Source organism: Loxodonta africana, chromosome 8 (assembly GCF_030014295.1).
Source record: "Loxodonta africana isolate mLoxAfr1 chromosome 8, mLoxAfr1.hap2, whole genome shotgun sequence".
Taxonomy (NCBI): domain Eukaryota; kingdom Metazoa; phylum Chordata; class Mammalia; order Proboscidea; family Elephantidae; genus Loxodonta; species Loxodonta africana.
In genome coordinates this window covers 115,879,535-115,898,221 of record NC_087349.1, presented here as the reverse complement: position 1 = coordinate 115,898,221, position 18,687 = coordinate 115,879,535, and the positions used below count along the sequence as shown (strand labels likewise).

At 40.2% G+C, this 18,687-nt stretch overlaps 1 protein-coding gene across 1 annotated transcript in view; it reads right to left on the bottom strand.

The window, feature by feature from the left end:
• Window positions 1-18,687, bottom strand: part of PKD1L1 (polycystin 1 like 1, transient receptor potential channel interacting) — a 104,631-nt gene that overhangs the window by 41,214 nt on the left and 44,730 nt on the right. Inside the window, exons 6-8 of the mRNA XM_064290237.1 lie at window positions 11,749-11,869; window positions 10,933-11,162; window positions 9,576-9,898 (exon numbers count right to left, since the gene is read on the bottom strand). Of these exons, the coding sequence (XP_064146307.1) occupies window positions 9,576-9,898; window positions 10,933-11,162; window positions 11,749-11,869 (674 nt within the window). The remainder of the gene's footprint in view (window positions 1-9,575; window positions 9,899-10,932; window positions 11,163-11,748; window positions 11,870-18,687) is intronic.

The window sequence follows — 18,687 nt, the reverse complement described above, 5'->3', positions numbered from 1 at the left end:
CTCACCCCTTTAATCTGTGCTAGTCTTATGGTCACTGGATTTAATAAGTGCTTGGACTTGCCCTCTTTTGGTGCTCTTGGTCCCCTGTCATTACTGCCATGGGAATAAGCCCAGGCCAACCTACTGAAAGATGAGAGACAAATGACTGAGTTGCCCCCACCACCCCTGCCAATAGCCAGCTCGCCTCCACTACGCCACTACTCCACCAGGGTTTCCATTAAAGCTATAAAAAAAAGAAAAAAAAAAAAAAACTGTTGCCATTAAGTCGATTCTGACTCATAGTGACCCTATAGGACAGGGTAGAGCTGCCCCCATAGAGTTTCCACAGAGTGCCTGGTAGATTTGAACTGCCGACCTTTTGGTTAGCAGCCATAGCTCTTAACCGCTGTGCCACCAGGTTTTTTTTTTTCTAAAGCTTTATATAGATGCTTAAAATTAAAACTAATTTGAACATGGAGATACAGACAGCATTCCACTAAATCTTCTGGGAATTAATCCCAAAACAACAAGGAAAACTGCGACTAAAAATATGAACTTTTTTTTTCTTTTCTTAACTTTTTGGTGAAACCAAAAGAATCCAAAATAGATTCAAGAGATGCTAATGCAATAGAAATCCAGCATGGAAGAGTGGGAACCTACTAGAGGAAGAGAGGACGCCCTGGAGTGAGAGCTCAGTGCCAAGAGGACTCAGCACTTGTGAATATCATTTTTAAAATTACACTTTTTGAAAAAAGAGACATCCATGAGTGTAAAAAATGTATCCCTTGTTTGCCACAGTGGGAATGCAGATGCACTGGCTGGGAGCAAGAGTCCCTCTGGACTTGGTTCAGTTCTGAGAGACAGAGGAGGGAGGGTTAATTGAAGAATCACATACAAAAACCGTATTTGTGAGAAGCACTCTGCTTCTGTGGCAGTAGGGGAGAAAAGAGCCTGCATTGCAGAGAGAACTCTGACTGCCTGATTTCGTTAGCTAGAGAAAAGAAAAGGTTATGTAAATTCCTGTTTTGTTAAAAAAAAAAAAAAAAAGAAAGTCTCAATTAGTCTGTAATACAGTCTTGGAGACACACATGCACACATATTCTGCAAACAACTAGTCCAGGAAAAAGGACAATTCTTTCAAATTATGAGTAATACTATGAAGAAATAGAGAAAGAAGGAAGGAAGGAAAGAAAAAAGGGAAGGAGGGAGTGAGGGAGGGAGAAAAGAAAAAGAGAAATTATTCAGAATACATAAGGTACTACAAGAGTTAAGGCTGGAAATTCAGTCAATACTTAGAACAAATTAAGATCATTTACCTAAAAAATACTGTGCAGGAGAAAATAAAAGGATTTAATAACTTAAGTAATCAGTAGCTTCTATGATGCAAGACCATTGAGCAGAAATGCAAGAAATCAGGGCCACATTTCAATGATTATAATGAAGAATAGAAACTGCAGAACACAAAAGAGGGAATACAGTGGAAAAAATGAGACATGCAAGCCAGATGAAACAAAAAATAAAAGAAGAACATAAAAGGATTAGAGAGGATAAAGAAGATCTAACATGTGTATGAGCAGGTTGAAATACTGGAACAGAAAAACACCTAAAGATATAATTCAAGATATGTTTTCTGAAACAAATGAAAATGAAACACATGTGTGTCACAGAAAGTTGACCCAGGATGGTCAACACTGACACATATTCTGGTAATGCTCCTGGACTTCAAAAATAAAGAAATGATTCTTTTGGCAACCAGATGAAAACAGCGAGTCGGCTACAAAGGGGGAAAAAAGCCAACTTTGGAATCACTACAACATGAGAATATACAGAGTATATGGAAGGCTACTTAAAACACAGATTGCTGGGCTCTATGCCCAGAGTGTCTAATACAGTAGGCCTAGGGTGGAGCTCTGGTGGCACAAAATGGTTAAGTGCTCAGTTGCTAATTGAAAGGTCGGAGGTTGGAACTCACCAGCCACTCTGCAGGGGAAAGATACGCCTGTCTGCTTTCATAAAAATTTACACCCTTGGAAACCCTATGGGGGCAGCTCTACTCCGTCCTGTAGGGTCACTATGAGTCAGAATCAACTCAGGAATCAACTCAGCAATCGACTCAGTGGCAATGGAAGGGTGGGGTCTGAGAATTTGCATTTCAAATAAATCTCAGGTGATGGTAATGCTGCTGGTCTAAGGACTACATTTAAGAACCACTGTTACATGAGAAGGAGCCCTGGTGGTGTAGTGGTTAAGAGTTTGGCTGCTAACCAAAAGGCTGGCACACAGTTCAAATCCACCAGCTAAAGTGAAGAAACAACTGAAGTCCTTAAGGGGGAGAAAAGTGTGATCGATGATTTCAGAGTCAGGAAATTGCCATTCAAATATAAAGGAAACAAACAGTTTTCACATGCAGGAACTCAGAAAATATCATTTCCATGTGTCTTCCTAAAAAATCTACTAGAGAACAAACTTAAGCAAACCAAATGGGAAAACTATGACAGAAGGACTAAAGATGAGAATTGAATGTATTTAACTCTAGAACTAGAACTAAAACAAATGTGGAAAAAACAGATGACAGAAAAAAGGTAAACATCCTGACAATGTAGAAACTACATAAAAAAAAAAAAAATTGGGAGGGGAAGAGATAAAGAGGTGGGAAGTTGTAGGGTAATGCAGATTACCTTATATGTAATTGCTGAACATGAAAAGGTAACATGCAAATTTAACAGAACAATTCACAAAGGTGTAAGCATATTTGATTTTCCCCAGGTGGTGAAAACAGTTAACATGTTTGGTCACTAACTGAAAGCTTGGAGGTTCGAGTCCACCCAGAGGCTTCTTGTAAGAAAGGCCTGGTGATCTACTTCCAAAAAATTAGCCATTGAAAACTCTATGGTGCACAGTTATACTCTGACTCACATACAGTGTCCGTGAGTCAGAATGGAACCCACGGCAATTGGCTTATAAGCATATTTAAGAATACAAAGGTGAATACTAATACAGACCATTTAAATTACTAAAATTGGGTGATAAAGAAGAGGGATTGTCAAAAGGAGTAGGTAACGAATAACAAAGAAATAGAGGGATAGGGACGTCTAATAGAGTTATAAATAAAAGGGGACAAGTAGAACAAGACTACCACCCTTCCAACTATCACAACACCAACGCAGACAAACACGCAAAAGAAAAACAGGGCTACTCAATGAAAGATATCTTAACGTTTACAAAGAGCACATAATGTAAAACATAACAGAAATAAAGACTGTCAGAGTGGATCACAAAGCAAAGCCAACTCATCTGTGCACAAGAGAAATACCTAAAACATAATGACTCCAAAAGGTGAAAATAATAGGGTGACTAAATTATGCTAGGCCCTTGTGAAGAGATGGGAACCGACCTGGGTGCAGGGTGGCCTCCAAGTACAAAGCAGAACACCTGCACAGAGCAGAATGACTGACAGACAGCATTCAGATGCTTGGGTCCAAGGTGTGGAATCCCCTTGCAGTAAACAATTTGGCCTTTGGTCCTAGTTCCTGAAAGTAGAACCACACCTGAGGCCAAAGAGTGGGGGTTGACCAGACCCAAAGGGACAACCTGGGTGCCCTATGCCAATTAAGCCTTGGGAGGTGTGATGTAATCTATCACGATCACCTGAGGAACCCGATAAAGGCCTTGGGAGGCTCAGTGGAGTTTCCCCGGCTGATAAGAGCAAACATCTACTTTTGAGGGTAAATGCATAAATGCATCCCCTGAGGACATGCAGCTTTGCGCTGAGACTCCCCTCCGAGACCTTAACCTTTGTGTTTGGATCCTTTTTCCTGCAAGATTAAAGGTAGCCCTTTTCCCTGTAGTTTGTAAGTCATTCCAATGGATTATTGGACTAAGAAACAGAGAAGGGTCCGGTACCTGCTGACCTAGCCACAGGTGAATGGAAATGAGAGAGAAAGGGCTACGAGGACTGACCAGGGAAGAGGAGTTGAGATTTCTGCAGGACCCAGTTGGTGTGTGAAGTGGGATTTATTATCCACTACACATTTGTTGTTCGCAACGGATGATCTCCACTTCCCTAGAGTAGTTTGCACAACTGGTGCTGTGAGGAGTCATTAAGGGACCCTGGCAGTGCACATAGTTTATTAAACGAATTTGGAATGAACAGTAAAAAGGAAGGGCAAGGAGATGTCCTAGGTCATCATATGTAGGACAGGACACTAGCTGTGTGCAAGGATCACTCCCACTGAATCCTATGTTATACGATATTCTCTTCACTCTCTTTCCCTCTCTGTTCCCCTCCCTCTGCCCTCCCCCCATCACCCTTTCCCCTTGAGGGTGTGATTATGAGGACCAGAGTTGAGGATGAGCAAAAGGGCTCAGCAGATGGAAGATGCTTCAAAACAAAAAAGTAGAAATACTGCAGAAAATACTCGCCATCGTAATACAAAAAAACTAAAACACAAAAAGGCAGTGATAACTGAAAATTTAAAAACTTCTTAAATAATAATAAATAATTTATATATCCAACTCCAAATGCAAAACAAGAACTAAAACACTTAGCAAAAGCAGGAAAGGAGGAGTAAAGATAAAAGCAGAAATTAACAAACAAGGGGAAAATGTAGAATTAACACAATATAAAGCCTGGTTCTTTAAATAAACTAAGAAAAATCTACTCAACCTAACTAAGGCAAAAAAAAGAATACATAAAACACAAAACAAGAAATGATAGGAGACATGGATAAACCTTGAAAATATTATGCCAAGTGAAATAAGTCAGACACAAAAGGATAAATATTATATGATCCCACTTATGTGAAATACCTACAATTGGCAAATGCATAGAGATAAAAGTATATTAGTGGTTACCAGGGTCTAGGGGGAGAGGGAAAGGGGAAGATATTGCTGAAAGGGTACTGAGTTTGTGTTTGGGGTCATGAAAACTTTTGAAGATAGTGGTGATGTTTGTACGACGCAGTGAATGTAATTATGTCCCTGAATTGGACATTTTAAAATGGTCAAAATGGCAAATTTTTTGTTAAATATATTTTGCTACAATAGAATTTTTAAAATAAATTATAGAAATAACCATAGATAATGATGAAATTGAATAATTATGATGAAATTGAATAATTATAAAAGCCTACTTTGTTCACTTTTATACAAATAAATTTGAAAACCTGGATTAAATGGACGATTTTCTTAGAAAATATAATTTAGGAGGACTGATTACAGGAGAAGTAGAAAATATAAACAGATAAATTCCCACAGAAGAAATAGAGGAAGTTGTCAATAAGCTACCCCCAATTCAATGACAAAAAAAAAAAGTACCGGTGCCAAAGCTAAGAAAGGAAATTCTTCAAAATAGAATAGCTGTTTCCCATGCTATTTAAACTATTTTAGGACAAAGAAAAATAAACTTTCCACATGACATTGAAACCAAAAATCCAAAACTATTACACAGAATTATATTACTACAGACCAATCTCATTGTGTATATTACCAATGGAAAAATCAAAAATAAAACATTAGAATACTGAATTCAGCAGCACACTTAAATAATACATCAAAATCAGGTAGACTTCCCCCCACCAGGAATTTAACTATATTTCAATATTAAGTTATTGGTGAATGTAACCCATGACATTCATAGTTCCAAATAAGTTTAAAAAAGAAAAAAACCTGAGATCAGCTCCACACATCCCAATTAACTGGCCTAATAGCACATTTATTGCTTCTTTTCTATCTCCTAGTTTATTGCCTAGTGCGTAGGGTCTCATAAGCTTGCAAGCTGCCATCCAAGGTATAACAATTGGCTTCTACTTGCCTGGACCAACAGAGGAAAAAGGAAAGTCAGGAATAGGAAGAGGAAATGGAATGTGTGGCTCCACGAACAACTACTTCTTTTGCCATGAGACCAGAAGAACTGGATGGTTCCCAGCTACATTACTGAACATTTTGATCAAATATTCTATAGAAGAATCCTGATGAAAATGGGGCAGGAAGGATACAGGACAGAATTTTAGATTCTCATGGAATCCAGACTTTCTAGAGCCATCAAGACTAGATGAACCCCTGAATCAATTGCCCTGAGATAATCTTTAAACCTTAAACGAAAAATATCCCCTGAAGTCTAAACAAATAAGTTCAGCTTAGCCAGTAAAGAATGCCTTCCTTGAGCACTGTGCTCTTCTAAGAACTATCAGTAGGAGATCAAACTGATAACAGACACTTGAGAGATTAGATAGGAAACTTAAGGGGCAGTGAGTTTATGTTAATGGGGGAGGACAATTTCAGAAAAGAAGGGTGAGAATGGTTGCACAACTTGAAGAATATAATCAATGTCACTGAATTGTACATGTAGAAATTGTTGAATTGATGTATGTTCTCCTGTGTATATTCTCAACAATAACAACAAAATGTAAAATAAATTTTGAAAAATTAGCTCCACAGGTACTGAAAAGGATTTAACAAGTTCAACAACCATTATTGATTTTTTTTTTTTTTTAATTCTGAATAAAAGAAGAAAACCTCCTTAAAATGATAAATTATATTTGCCTGGAATCCAGTATCAATGTTAACAGGAAAGCACTAGAGTTTTCTGAAAACAAACATGCCCACTATCATCTATCTTACTTGACATTGTTCTAGAAGTACCGGTCAATGTAATTAAACCAGAAAAAGAAACTAGAGGTATAAAATTGGAAAGAAGAGGCTGACATACCATTATTTGTAAGTAACATATTTATATAACTGGAAAACACAAAACAATTGACTTTAAGATAACTATAAACAATATGAGCATTGTTAATATAGGAGGCTACAACATTAACACCAAGTATCAACAGCTTTCCTATATCCCAACAAGAAAAGAACTCTTTTACAACAGTACAAAAGATAAAGATATCTTACGAAAAAATATAAGTTCGATACGATGAAATAGGTGCAAAGAGTTAATGTGCTCAGCTGCTAACCAAAAGGCTGGAGGTTTGAGTTAACCCAGTGTTGCCTTGGAAGAAAGCCTTGGTGATCTCCTTCCCAAAAATCAGCAATTGAAAACCCTATGGAGCACAGCTCTACTCTGACACCCATGGGTTCGCCATGAGTCAGAGTTGATTTAATGGCAACCGGTGGTTGGCTGATTGGAAGAACACAAGGCTTGAAAAACATGAAAAGAGAAAGGCAAAAACAAAAAAAGAAGGAGCAAGAAAGGCATATTCATGGAGGGGGAGACTCTTGAGCATAAAATTTAGCATAAAATAATTTATAAACTTAACACTATCCCAAGAAAAATGCCAATAGGATATTTTTATATTAGTCAGTGTGAGTTTAAAGCTTATGGAAAAATAAGAAATAGAATAATTCTAGAAGATGAATAACAAAGGGAGGTTAGCCAGTTCTTCAAACATAAAGTCTTGTGACAGAGATACATACACCAACAGATCAAATCAATGGAACAAAATAGAAAAGTCTTCAAATTACCCAGATAGCATAGAGGAAATTAGCATATTAATCAATAAATGGTGTTATGACAAATGAGTGGACATCAGAAAAAAAACTAAAATGTAAGCTACACCTCAAACTTTATATGAAAATACATATTAAATATTTATCAGTACAAAATGGAATTATAAAAATACTAGAAGAAATCATGAGAATTATTTTATAAGTTTTGATTAAAGAAGGCATTTGTAACGCTGATATAAACTCTAAAACCATAAAAGATTGATAAATTACATTTAATAAAAATTTAAAGTCTCTGCATGGAAAGAAAAAAAACTGTAAGGGAAGGCAGAAGAAAACGACAAACTGAGAAAAAATGTATTTGCAACTTGCTGTTGTTGGTTGCCGTTGCTCAGGCTCATGGCAACCTTATAACAAAAAGAAACGTCGCCAGGTCATACACCATCTTCATGATCATTTTCAACTTATATTATGCAAAAAGGACTAAGCTTCTTAATTTCTGAGAAAGCACGTGCAAATGGCATTAATTCATTAATCCAATAGAAAACTAGACAAAAGATATGAGGAGAAAATTTAAGCTGCTATCAAACATACAAAAAGATTCTCATCCTCACTAATTAAAGTAGATTGTACCATATGAAACTGCCCTTTTTCTTGGTTACATATGGCAGGATACTGGCAGTTTCATGTGGTTGAACTTCAGAAAAATTCACATTCAACCTGCAGAAAAATATAATTTTCTCCTATCATATTGATTTCTGCATTGATCATGGGAATATAAACTGCCCTTACTGACAGCAATTTAGCAATAACCATCAAGTTACAAGTGTACACGGCATTTGAGGCAATCACTGCTCCTGGAATGATATATAAAAAAAAAATGATATATACAGGATATTATTTACAGCAATATTATTTGTAATATTGAAAAATTAGAAACAAACTCAATGTCCATCAATTAAAAAATTGGTTAAATAGATTTGACTTATTAATTTAATGGTATACTATGCAACTATTTTTTTTTTAGTATGCAACTATACAAAAGAACAGGACACTTTTTTAGTATAGTTGTGGAAATATCTCTAAGATATGAATATATAATTGAGTACAACACTGTAAATAGAATGCTTTCATTTGTGTAAAAGATGGAAAAATAGTATTTGTATTTGCTTAAATGTGTGGAGGAGCCCTGGTGGTGCAGTGGCTAAAGAACTTGGCTGCTAACTAAAAGGTCAGCAGTTTGAAATCATCAGCCACTCCTTAGAAATCCTATGGGGCAGTTCTACCCTGTCCTATAGGGTTGCTATGAGTTGGAATCAACTTGACGGGTTTAAATGTATGAAAAATATAAGAAATGAAAGCAGTAGTTGCCTCTGGGGAAGGGACCTGGGCAGTTAGTGGGAGGAAGACCTTCGACTACACATCTTTCTATAAGGTGGGGGTTTGAAACTTGTGAATGTACCATATTCAAAAAATTAATTTAAAAAAGGAAAAAGAAAGAAGCTAAATCCTGTTTACAATTAGGAAAGCATCTCCCCTCATTCCACCCCCATCATGTCTAGGGATTTAGTAGTTATCTAAGGCAGAATGGTCTGAATGCTGGGAGTCAGTAGAGAGATTTTTTTTTTCCCCTTCTTTTGGTCCAAATGTAAAGAGTTGGAAATTTTACTGCAAGAGTTAGTTTGCAGTTATATAGATAGATGATAGATAGTTAGACAAACAGACAGATAGACAACACATACATAAAATATATATTTTATATAACATATGTGTATATATTTATTTATTTATTTGAGGGGCAATTTAAGGGACTTTCGATTGTAATTTTACTTTAAAATCTTACCTGTGTGTAAGAAGTAACTCCATTGTATTAACTTAGCCTTTTATTTCCTCCTCTCTAAAACAGAGATTGTAATACCTACATTATAGTGGTGGTTTAAGAATTACATAAGATAAAGTATATAAAGAATAGACCACAGCACAAGACATGAAACTGCTCACTGCGTGTTGCTGAGCTATTATTATTAAAGCAAGGAATGTTTTTGTCTTAATGGTTTTCCCCTCCCTCCATTCCCAAGCACTACTCATATGTTCCCGAATTCAGGGTTTTCCTTCCATGTTCTTGATAATGGAGCTATGTGCCATACCTTTCCTGTACTGGTGATAGGCTGTGACTGTGATTTCCTCAGATGTATTTTGGATCTTCATTTGGACTCCTGGGCTGTCTCCAAAATCCGTCACCAGACAAAGAGGCCCTTCAGAAGCCATTTGAACTTTGAACCCCAGATATGGCGATGCCCAAGTGTCAGTTTCTGGTAACTGTTGGGTGACAGAATTCTCCACAACAGCTGGACCTTGTGTAGCAATGGCCCAAGGAAGACACAGACTGAGGAGGCAGGGCTTCCTGGGCCCAGGTTGGGTCACTGAGAGGCCCTGGGAGTGGTGAGCACCAGGAAAAACATCCGCAGAGCTGTGGGGAGAGGCAGAGTGCTTCAGAGTCTAACAGGGTCACCGCCAGAATCAAATCATATTCCCTCCACCCCAACAGATCACCAGCAGGGAGGCGACCAAGCTGGAGGCTTTCCAACTGAAAAAAAGACCTGTGTGATCTTTTTCAAATTGCTTTGACCAGTGGTTCTCAACAGGGTCCCAGGATCAGTATCATCTGGTCACTTGTTACAGATACAAAGTCTTGGTACCCACCCAGACCTGCTGGGTCACAGCACCCAGAAGAGTCCAAGGTAAGCTAACATGTTAGAACTAGTCTAGATGCATCCAGAAAGGGAATAATGAAAGTATTTTCTCTCATTGCTGAATTAATGGACATTAAAACTTGGGCCTCTCAAAAGTCGCCACCTCATGTTTTCATAAAAATGCTCTATGTCGGGGAGTGGGCCCATCACCTGCAAGTGTGACTCTTCTGCCGTGAATAAGCTGTGGAGGCTCGTGAACAGTCAAGTGTCATGATCATAATTTACTTTTAAAAAGCTATTTCAGGGTGATACATAGGCGTTGGTACCATTAGGTAGCTGCAGCATAAACCAAAGGACAGAAAACAGGAGACTTTCATGACAGTGAAAAGGGCTTCAGTGTCTTAGGACCAATTCACCTGCTCACTCCTCTGGTATAGTGGTTAAGAGTTTGGCTGCTAACCAAAAGGTCAGCAGTTCCAATCCACCAGGTGCTCCTTGGAAACCCTACGGGGCAGTTCTACTCTGTCCTATAGGGTTGTTATGAGTCGGAATTGACTCAACAGCAATGGGTTTGGTTTTTTTTTTTTTTCTCCTCTCAAAGCGTGCTGCACCTGCCACACTAAAAATCAAACAGACAAGCCTTCATTCTGGATATCTGCCTGATTTGAAACAAAAAAGGAATGTAAAGGCAAATAGCTGCAAAAGACAGATTCTGGTACAATGAGGATGCTAAAGTTTCCAGCTGGATTTGGGCATAGCTCCTGACTCAGTCATGAGAAGGGCAATGGCCTTCCCACTTCCCCTACCTTACCTTTTGGGAAAGGCGAGGAAACGTGAAGTTGACCACAGGAGGGATAGCTTGCTGCTGACCTGAACGGGGCCGATTGCCTCAGTCCAGGCCCCCATCTCAACAGTGGTCAATAACACATGGGCCCCAGGAGGGAGCTTCTTGACCACATCCTCTGCAGAGCACAGTGGTCTAATGATGCAATCGGAAATCTCCATTTTCAGGCTGTACGGTGCCCCTGCAGAAGGGTTGCACTGAAATATAAAAAAAAAATTTAATAGCGGCTGAGGGCTTACCAAATGGCCTAGTTACTGGCATAAGCGCTTGGCGTCAACATGCAAACTCACAGGGAATCTGGGTGACCCTGAGGTCTCAGAGTCATTCTGCAGGCTACACAAATTTTCCCCACCTCATGCAATGAGGTGACGCGGGGAAGGAGATAACGCATACTGTCCCTGCTACTCTCCGAGAGAGGGCCACACTGCAGCCAGTCAGAACCAGTGAAAATTTTATCAGGAATTTCTGGAATGATTATTATCAGAAGTTCATATTGCTCCCTTGGTTAAGCAAATGAAAAACTAGCTATTTGATACGGTCAGTTATAAATCAAAGTCGACGGTTTAGAGGTGGTGCTTTTGAGGACATCAAAATATACGTTCCTTTGTTGCAGCGACAAATTTTAGTTATACTTTCGGTCTGCATGAGCAGTGCTGAAAAGGACCAGAAAGGCACACTCTGGTTCACTACCAAAGGCCGAGGGCCATCTGCACACAGGCGACCCTCCCAGGCACTCACCAGTAGCTTCCTCATAAAATTCAACTGCACGGTTCAGATACCAACCTCGAGCAGATCAAAGAATGTAATATTTGCTTCCTCAACAGCACACATTGGTTGGCATGTGGAGCTGGGGCTGCTGCTAGTCCAGATAACTCCGATTGTAATAGAAGGTGTTGGGGAGGTCCTAAATATGAAGGAAAAAGGAAAAAAGAAGGAAACCTAGTAGTATTTATATCAAGAATTTGGTGCATCAGATTACTAATCATGGAGTCCCTAAGTGGTGGAAATTGTTAACATGCTCAGCTACTAACGAAAACGATGGCGGTTCGAGTCCACCCAGAAACACCTCAGAAGAAAAGCCTGGTGCTCTACTTCCTCCTCCCCCCAAAAATCAGCCATGACAAACCCTATGAAGCAGAGTTCTACTCTGACACACATGGGATTGTCATGAGTCAAAATCAACTCGACAGCAACTGCTTGTTCTGTTTTTTTATTCAGGTGTCGGGCATACTATCTCAAGGTTGATTACAGAGAAATATGACATAGTTCAGAACCAAACCAAAAAGGCTGTGGCAAGTATTCTAGTGAGAAGTTTCCAATGGCAGAGTGAAGCATATTTAAAGCCATCTATTAAAACCTATGCCCAACTCAGGCATGGATTCAGAAGATTAACCCAACAGGAGAATCAAATTTATAGTGTTTTCTAATGGTGCCTCTTCCATGAGAAAGACTTCAGCTTACACTGCCTTAGTTGCACCTGGGGCTCCAGCCAGAAAGAACCCAGTGTGTTCTTTGTAGGGGGCGCTAGACTGTTCAGTAATAACTCATTTGTGATGGGCCCGGCCATAGAGGAGAGGCCTCTCTTATAATAACTGCTTCTCATGTTTGGTACATTCAAAACCTGGCAGGAAAAGAGGGGCTGGGAACTATGACCAGCAAGGATGAGAGCCAATAAGTGGTGTCACCTCCATGTGGAACTGCAATAGGACTGTGTTTACAGTTGTCATCCACCACTCATCTGTCAGTTTGTCATGCTATCGTGGTTTGTGTATTGCTTTGATTCTGGAAGCTATGCCACCGATATTTCAAATACCAGCAGGGTCACCCATGGTAGACAGGTTTCAGTGGAGCTTTCAGACTAAGACAGACTAGGAAGAAAGGTCTGGAGATCTGAATATCAGCCAGTGAAAACCACCTGAAACTATGGCCCCCAGAAGCCCTGTTAACCCAGAACAAAAACCATTCCCAAAGCCCACTCTTCTGACAAATATTAGACAGGACTCTAAAACAAAAAATAATACACAAAAAGAAAGTGCTTCTTAGTTCAATCAGCTATATGAGACCAAATGTACAGCTCCTGTCCAAAGGTGTGATGAGAAACCAGGAAGGGACAGGAATGGGACAAATGGACACAGGAAACCTGGGGTGGAAAGGGGGAGGGTTCTGTCACATTGTGGGGACTGCAACCAATGTCACAAAACAATATGTGTATAAATTTTTGAATGAGAAACAAACTTGAGCTGTAAATTTTCACCTAAAGCACAATTAAAAAAAAAAAACAAAACCTATGGATCACAACAGAATATTGTCTGATGTAGTGCTGGAAGATGAATGAGCCCCTCAGGTGGGAAGGCACTCAAGACATGCAACGGCCAAAACAATGGACTTCAGCATTCCAACGACTGTGAAGATGGCGACGTTCCGTTCCGGTGTACATGAGGTTGCCATGAATTGGAGCTGACTCCATGCCAACTAAAAATACAGTTGTCATGGAGGTCTCAACCTGGCTGAGGAGCCATCATGAGCCCAATAGGAGGGACTTGGCCAAAGCCAGCAGGACCAGAGAACTCAGACACCTGTGTGCTGTCTCAGCTGTAATTCTAGGTTCCTTTCTTCGGAATACCCCCTCAAGCAAAAACAGTTTCGCTTCAGGTAGGTCAACATGAATGTCTTGTTTTCTGGCTGTTCTACCTTGTGAGACCAATTCTCTCTCTGAGCAGGACTCCCAATGCCTGTTGCCCAGAGTCTGCTCTGAGTTGGCATTGCTTTTCTAGATATGGGGGTGTGGATGATTGGGGGTTGAGGAGGGTGGGACAGAGGCCCTGTAGCTAAGAGGGCAGGGTACGGTCCTATGAGGCCTGGATTGTTACTCACTTACATGGTGGCCATTCCAGGGCCTCTGTGTTTGGTTTTTCAGTTCAACTGACATTGACTCCTAGTGTCCAAAACATGCTGGAACCTCAAAAGGCTCACTGTCTTGAAGACAACAGCCTCACCCTTGTGAGCCATATGGAGTAATATATGTGCCAGGGGCTTGGCTCTTGTGAAAATACAATACAAATGTTACTTGATATTGTCACCTTGACTCTCTGCTCTGACCCACTGACTGGCTGCCGAACTCTATGTATCCATTCCCCAGGCTCTCTCTTCACATTTCTCTGACTGTCTGAGTCACCTGCGCAGGACCAAAAGCTGGAAATGACCTCCATGTTCTTTTCAACTATGCTGTCCCTCCCAAATCTTCTCTCGCCCAGAATAGACATCCTAAGTTATTTCAACCATTCCTAATGTGGTATATTTTCTAGGCAGTTGTTTCTAGTGTTTTCTTTATATCTCTTTAGTTCTTAATGTAGTAATATTCTTTAAAAAAATAAAAATAAAAAAAAGTCTGCCTGTCTTAGTTAGTTAAGGTCCAGAGCCCAGGTCAAAGATTTAGAGGACACCATCAAAAACGGCTAGCATGGTATACGGGCAGGGGGTGAATTACATTCACAGACCTAAGACCATGAGACATAGGAACCCATTCTCTACCCAGGGTCTTACTTTGCTCAAATTTAAGAGCATCTTTGTTTTTAGGAAGGAAAGCCATTCCTTTCTACCCAAAGACTCTGGCCAGAGCTTTGCCCATGCCATAGCCTCTGGTTTGTTGCAGCTGAGGACCAAGGATGCAACCCTCTGGCTGAACCGGAGGTAGGAGGTAAAAGACAGGAGCTCTGGCATAGGATAGAAGCCCCAGACCTGTTCTTATTTACTTTTTTTGTTCTCTGAATTTATTCACAGGCCATAGAAGGGAAATAATAATTACATCTCCCATGGTAGTATATTGTTGTTGTTGTTGTTAGCTGCCATCGAGTCAGCCCCCAACTCACGGTGACTTCATGCACAATGAAATAAAACGCTGCCCAGTCCTGTGCCATCCCCATGATGGCTTGCAGATAGGTCCATTATGATCCATAGGGGTTTTATTGGCTGATGTTCAGAAGCAGATCACCAGGCCTTTCTTCCTAGTCTTAGTCCAGAAGCCCTGCTGAAGCCTGTTCTGCATCATAGCAACATGGAAGCCACTGACAGGCAGGTGGTGTACAGACATGAGATACATTGGCCAGGAACTGAACCTGGATCTCCTGTATGCAAGGCAAGAATTCTACCACTGAACCACTACTGCCTCACAAATGAAGATTTATCTTTAATTACATTACAGCACATTTACTTATAAATTAAATTCCTAAATCAAGTCTCAAAAATAAACTTCAAAATTCTTCATCAGTTTACCCTGGTGTTGGAGAAAATTGTTCTGCTGCAGCTGCAAAGAACAACTTTTCCTCACACCACTCCAGTAAGAATTTCATACTGAGATGTCCCACTTTGAAATGAGCTGCACAGAAGACAGACACGATCCTGAACAACCAAAACAAATTCCTCCTCTAAAAGAAAGAATATCGTTAGAAAAATGGATTCTGGAGGCCATAGCCTTTGGGTCATACGTCTAGTAGACTGGGTCACAAACCTTCTAGCGGGACCCGTACTCCCCAGTACTGCCAGCAGCAAAGACAAAGAGGCTGGAATAGGCAAGGTGACACAGTCAGATGTCCTAGAGTGTGGGTTTCCCATGCAAAGGAGCCCTCATTGATTTTCCTTACTCTAAAGTTCTAGCTAGTGGCTACATTGGTGGTTTTTACAATCTTAGCTTGGACCTGGGACTTACGTTTAATGTGCGCTGCTGGCTCCGCACACTGCCCTGCTTCATGTTCTGTTATGGTTGCCCTACCTCAGTCTGCTCTCTGGAATGTTAGGGCAGTAGTTTGAGACCTGGTAGGGAGATGCCTTGTAACAGAGAAGAGCATGGGTGCCCACCCTGCATTTGCTTCCCTCTTCTATGATTGCCACGCTAGAACAAAACATAAATTTGACCTCATCACTTCCCTGCTTAAAACTCTCCCAGTACTACCCGCTGCCAAGAGATAAAGCCAAATGCCTTCACATGGCTCACAGGGCTCCAAACTTCCTGCAGCTTTTCCTGCTCCTCCCTTCCCTCTGCTGTGTTTCCCATTGGGCACTGCCCTTTGCTGCCCTTCCCTGTGAGAGGGCTATACTTCTCCCCAACCACCTGGCAGCTGTCATATGTGCCACTTCCTAGTAGAAGTTTTAAGAGCCTTCGAGATGTTCTGCCATTTCTTTTTCTCCTGCCCAACAACGGTCGGTTCTTACTCCTTTAGCCAGAATCCCAGAATGAAGCCATCATGGGTTACAGAACCAATTCTGGGCCACAGCTGACATGAAAGGAAACCTTTGCTATTATAAAACGCTGAAAATAAAATTGTTTGTTACTTAGTATAGCCTATCAAAGTTGGCTAAAACACCTACTTACCAAGAATTACGTACTTTTCCCAAAGCATTCTATATTTTTCACATGCCTGACTTTCTCCTTAATGCTTCTTCTTGTTGGGATGATATCCTTCCCTTTCTCTACCTAACAAAGTTCTCCTTAACTTCTACAGCCCAATTCCAATCCTGCCTTGACTCCTCAGCCATAATTAGTAGCTCCTTTATGGATTCCCTTGAAGTTTGTTCTATGCTGGTGTTATCTGATTCAGCGCTTGTATTATAGTTGTCTCCTGCACCGGACTTTAAGTTCCTTGAGATGAGGAATTCTATTTATTAGCCTTAGTAACCCCGAGATCACTGCTAAGCATAGAGCAGACTTCTACCAATTGTTGGGATTTTTTTTTTTTTTTTTTTGGAGGGAAAGGATAGTGAGGGAGAGAGATTACAAATAAACAGTAAAGCAAGAGTCAAGGCCAGGTATACTGGAGGATGATCAGAGAAAACTGTGATTAATTTAGCAGTTCTTTGCAACATTCATGGCCCATCACCATCAACTACACTTCGAACAATGACATAGAGAGACAATGATTTGCATCAATTAAAATACTGGAACCGAAAGAATAATGAGGAAGAACAATAAAACATCTACATTTACCCCATCTTTCGTTTTCCTTTAAGAAATGAAAAATTACATTTGCTCTTTGTATACTGAAATGTTTACTTTTAGTTAGAATAAGTAAAACCATAGATTTCAGAAATAGTATGACATTATTGAATCCAAAATTCCTAGTCTTAGTCCAGAAGGCCAAATAAATTTATAATTATGTTAACATATTTTAATTTTTTTATTGTGATTTAGGTGAAAGCTTACAGAGCAAATTAGTTTCTCATTCAACAGTTAATACATAAATTGTTTTGTGACACTGGTTGCCAACACCATGATTTTGTCAACACTCTCCCCTTCTCCACCCCAGTTTCCCTGTTTCCATTTGTCCAGTGTTCCTGTTCCTTCCTGCCTTCTCGTCTTTGATTTTGGGCTGGTGTGCCCATTAGTCTCATATACACAATTAAACTATGAAGCATGACCCTCACACATGTTATTGTTGATCCTATAGACCTGTCTAATCTTTGTCTGAAAGGTAAATCTCAGGAGTGGCTTCAGTACTGAGTTAAAAGAGTATCCAAGGGCCATACTTTTGGGTTTCTCCAGTCTCAGACCTGGTCTTTTTTTTTTTTTTTTTTCTTTTTTGTGAATTCGAATTTTGTTCTATATTTTTCTCTTCTCTGTCCAGGACTCTTTATTATGATCCTTGCCAGAGTAGGCGGTGGTGGTAATGGAGCACCATCTAATTGTTCTGGGCTCAGTCTGGTGGAGGTTGTGGTAGTTGTTGTACATTAGGCCTTTGGGCTAATCTTTCCCTCGTGTCTTCGGCCTTCTTCATTCTCTTTTGCCCCAGCCAGGATGGGACCTGTAGATGTACCTTAGATGGCTATTCACAGGCTTTTAAGACCCCAGACGCTACTCACTACAGTCAGATGTGGAACATTTCCATTATAGACTACATTATGCCAACTGAGCTAGATGTCCCCCAAGACAATTGTCCCCAGCCCTCAGTCCAGTAGTTGTCTTTCAGGGCATTTGGATGTGTCTATGAAGCTTCTATGACTTTGCCCTGGTCAAGCTGTGCTAACTTCTCCAGTATTGTGTACTCTCTTACCCTTCACCAAAGCATATTTTAAATTTTTGATTGTCTAATGCTGTTGTTTTAAAACCCATATGCGATAGATTCTTGAAATAGCCAACTCTGTACTATCTGGTGGTTCAGTGGTAGAATTCTCACCTTCCATGTGGGAGGCCTGGGTTCAATTCCTGGCCAATGCACCTCAAGTGCAGCCACCACCTATCTGTCAGTGGAGGCTTGCATGTTGCTATGATGCTGAACAGGGTTCAGCAAAGCTTCCAGGCTAAGATGGATTAGGAAGAAAGGCCTAGTGATCTACTTCCAAAAATCAGCCAATAAAAATACTGTGGGTCACAATGTCAGATATACAACCAATCATAGGGATGGCCAGAACCAGATAGTGTTTCCTTCTGTTGTGCACGGGGTCACCATGAGTCAGGGGTCAAGCTGACAGCAGCTGAGGAAAATAACATAGAATCTAGTATGTGTGCCCAGTTAAGGCTCAATACATTTCCAGATTTTATAAGAATGATAGTGACAGTATGAAATGGGGTCCCCATCTGTGCTCTCTTGTATGGCTCCCAATATTCTGGGTTAAATTGTCATTCTAATTGGTCTGATTCTGCAAATTAGCTTCAAAATATAATTCTTTTCCCATAATGATTGAACATTCTATACCTTCTTCTCAGTCTCGCACACCACAGAGAGGCCTTGA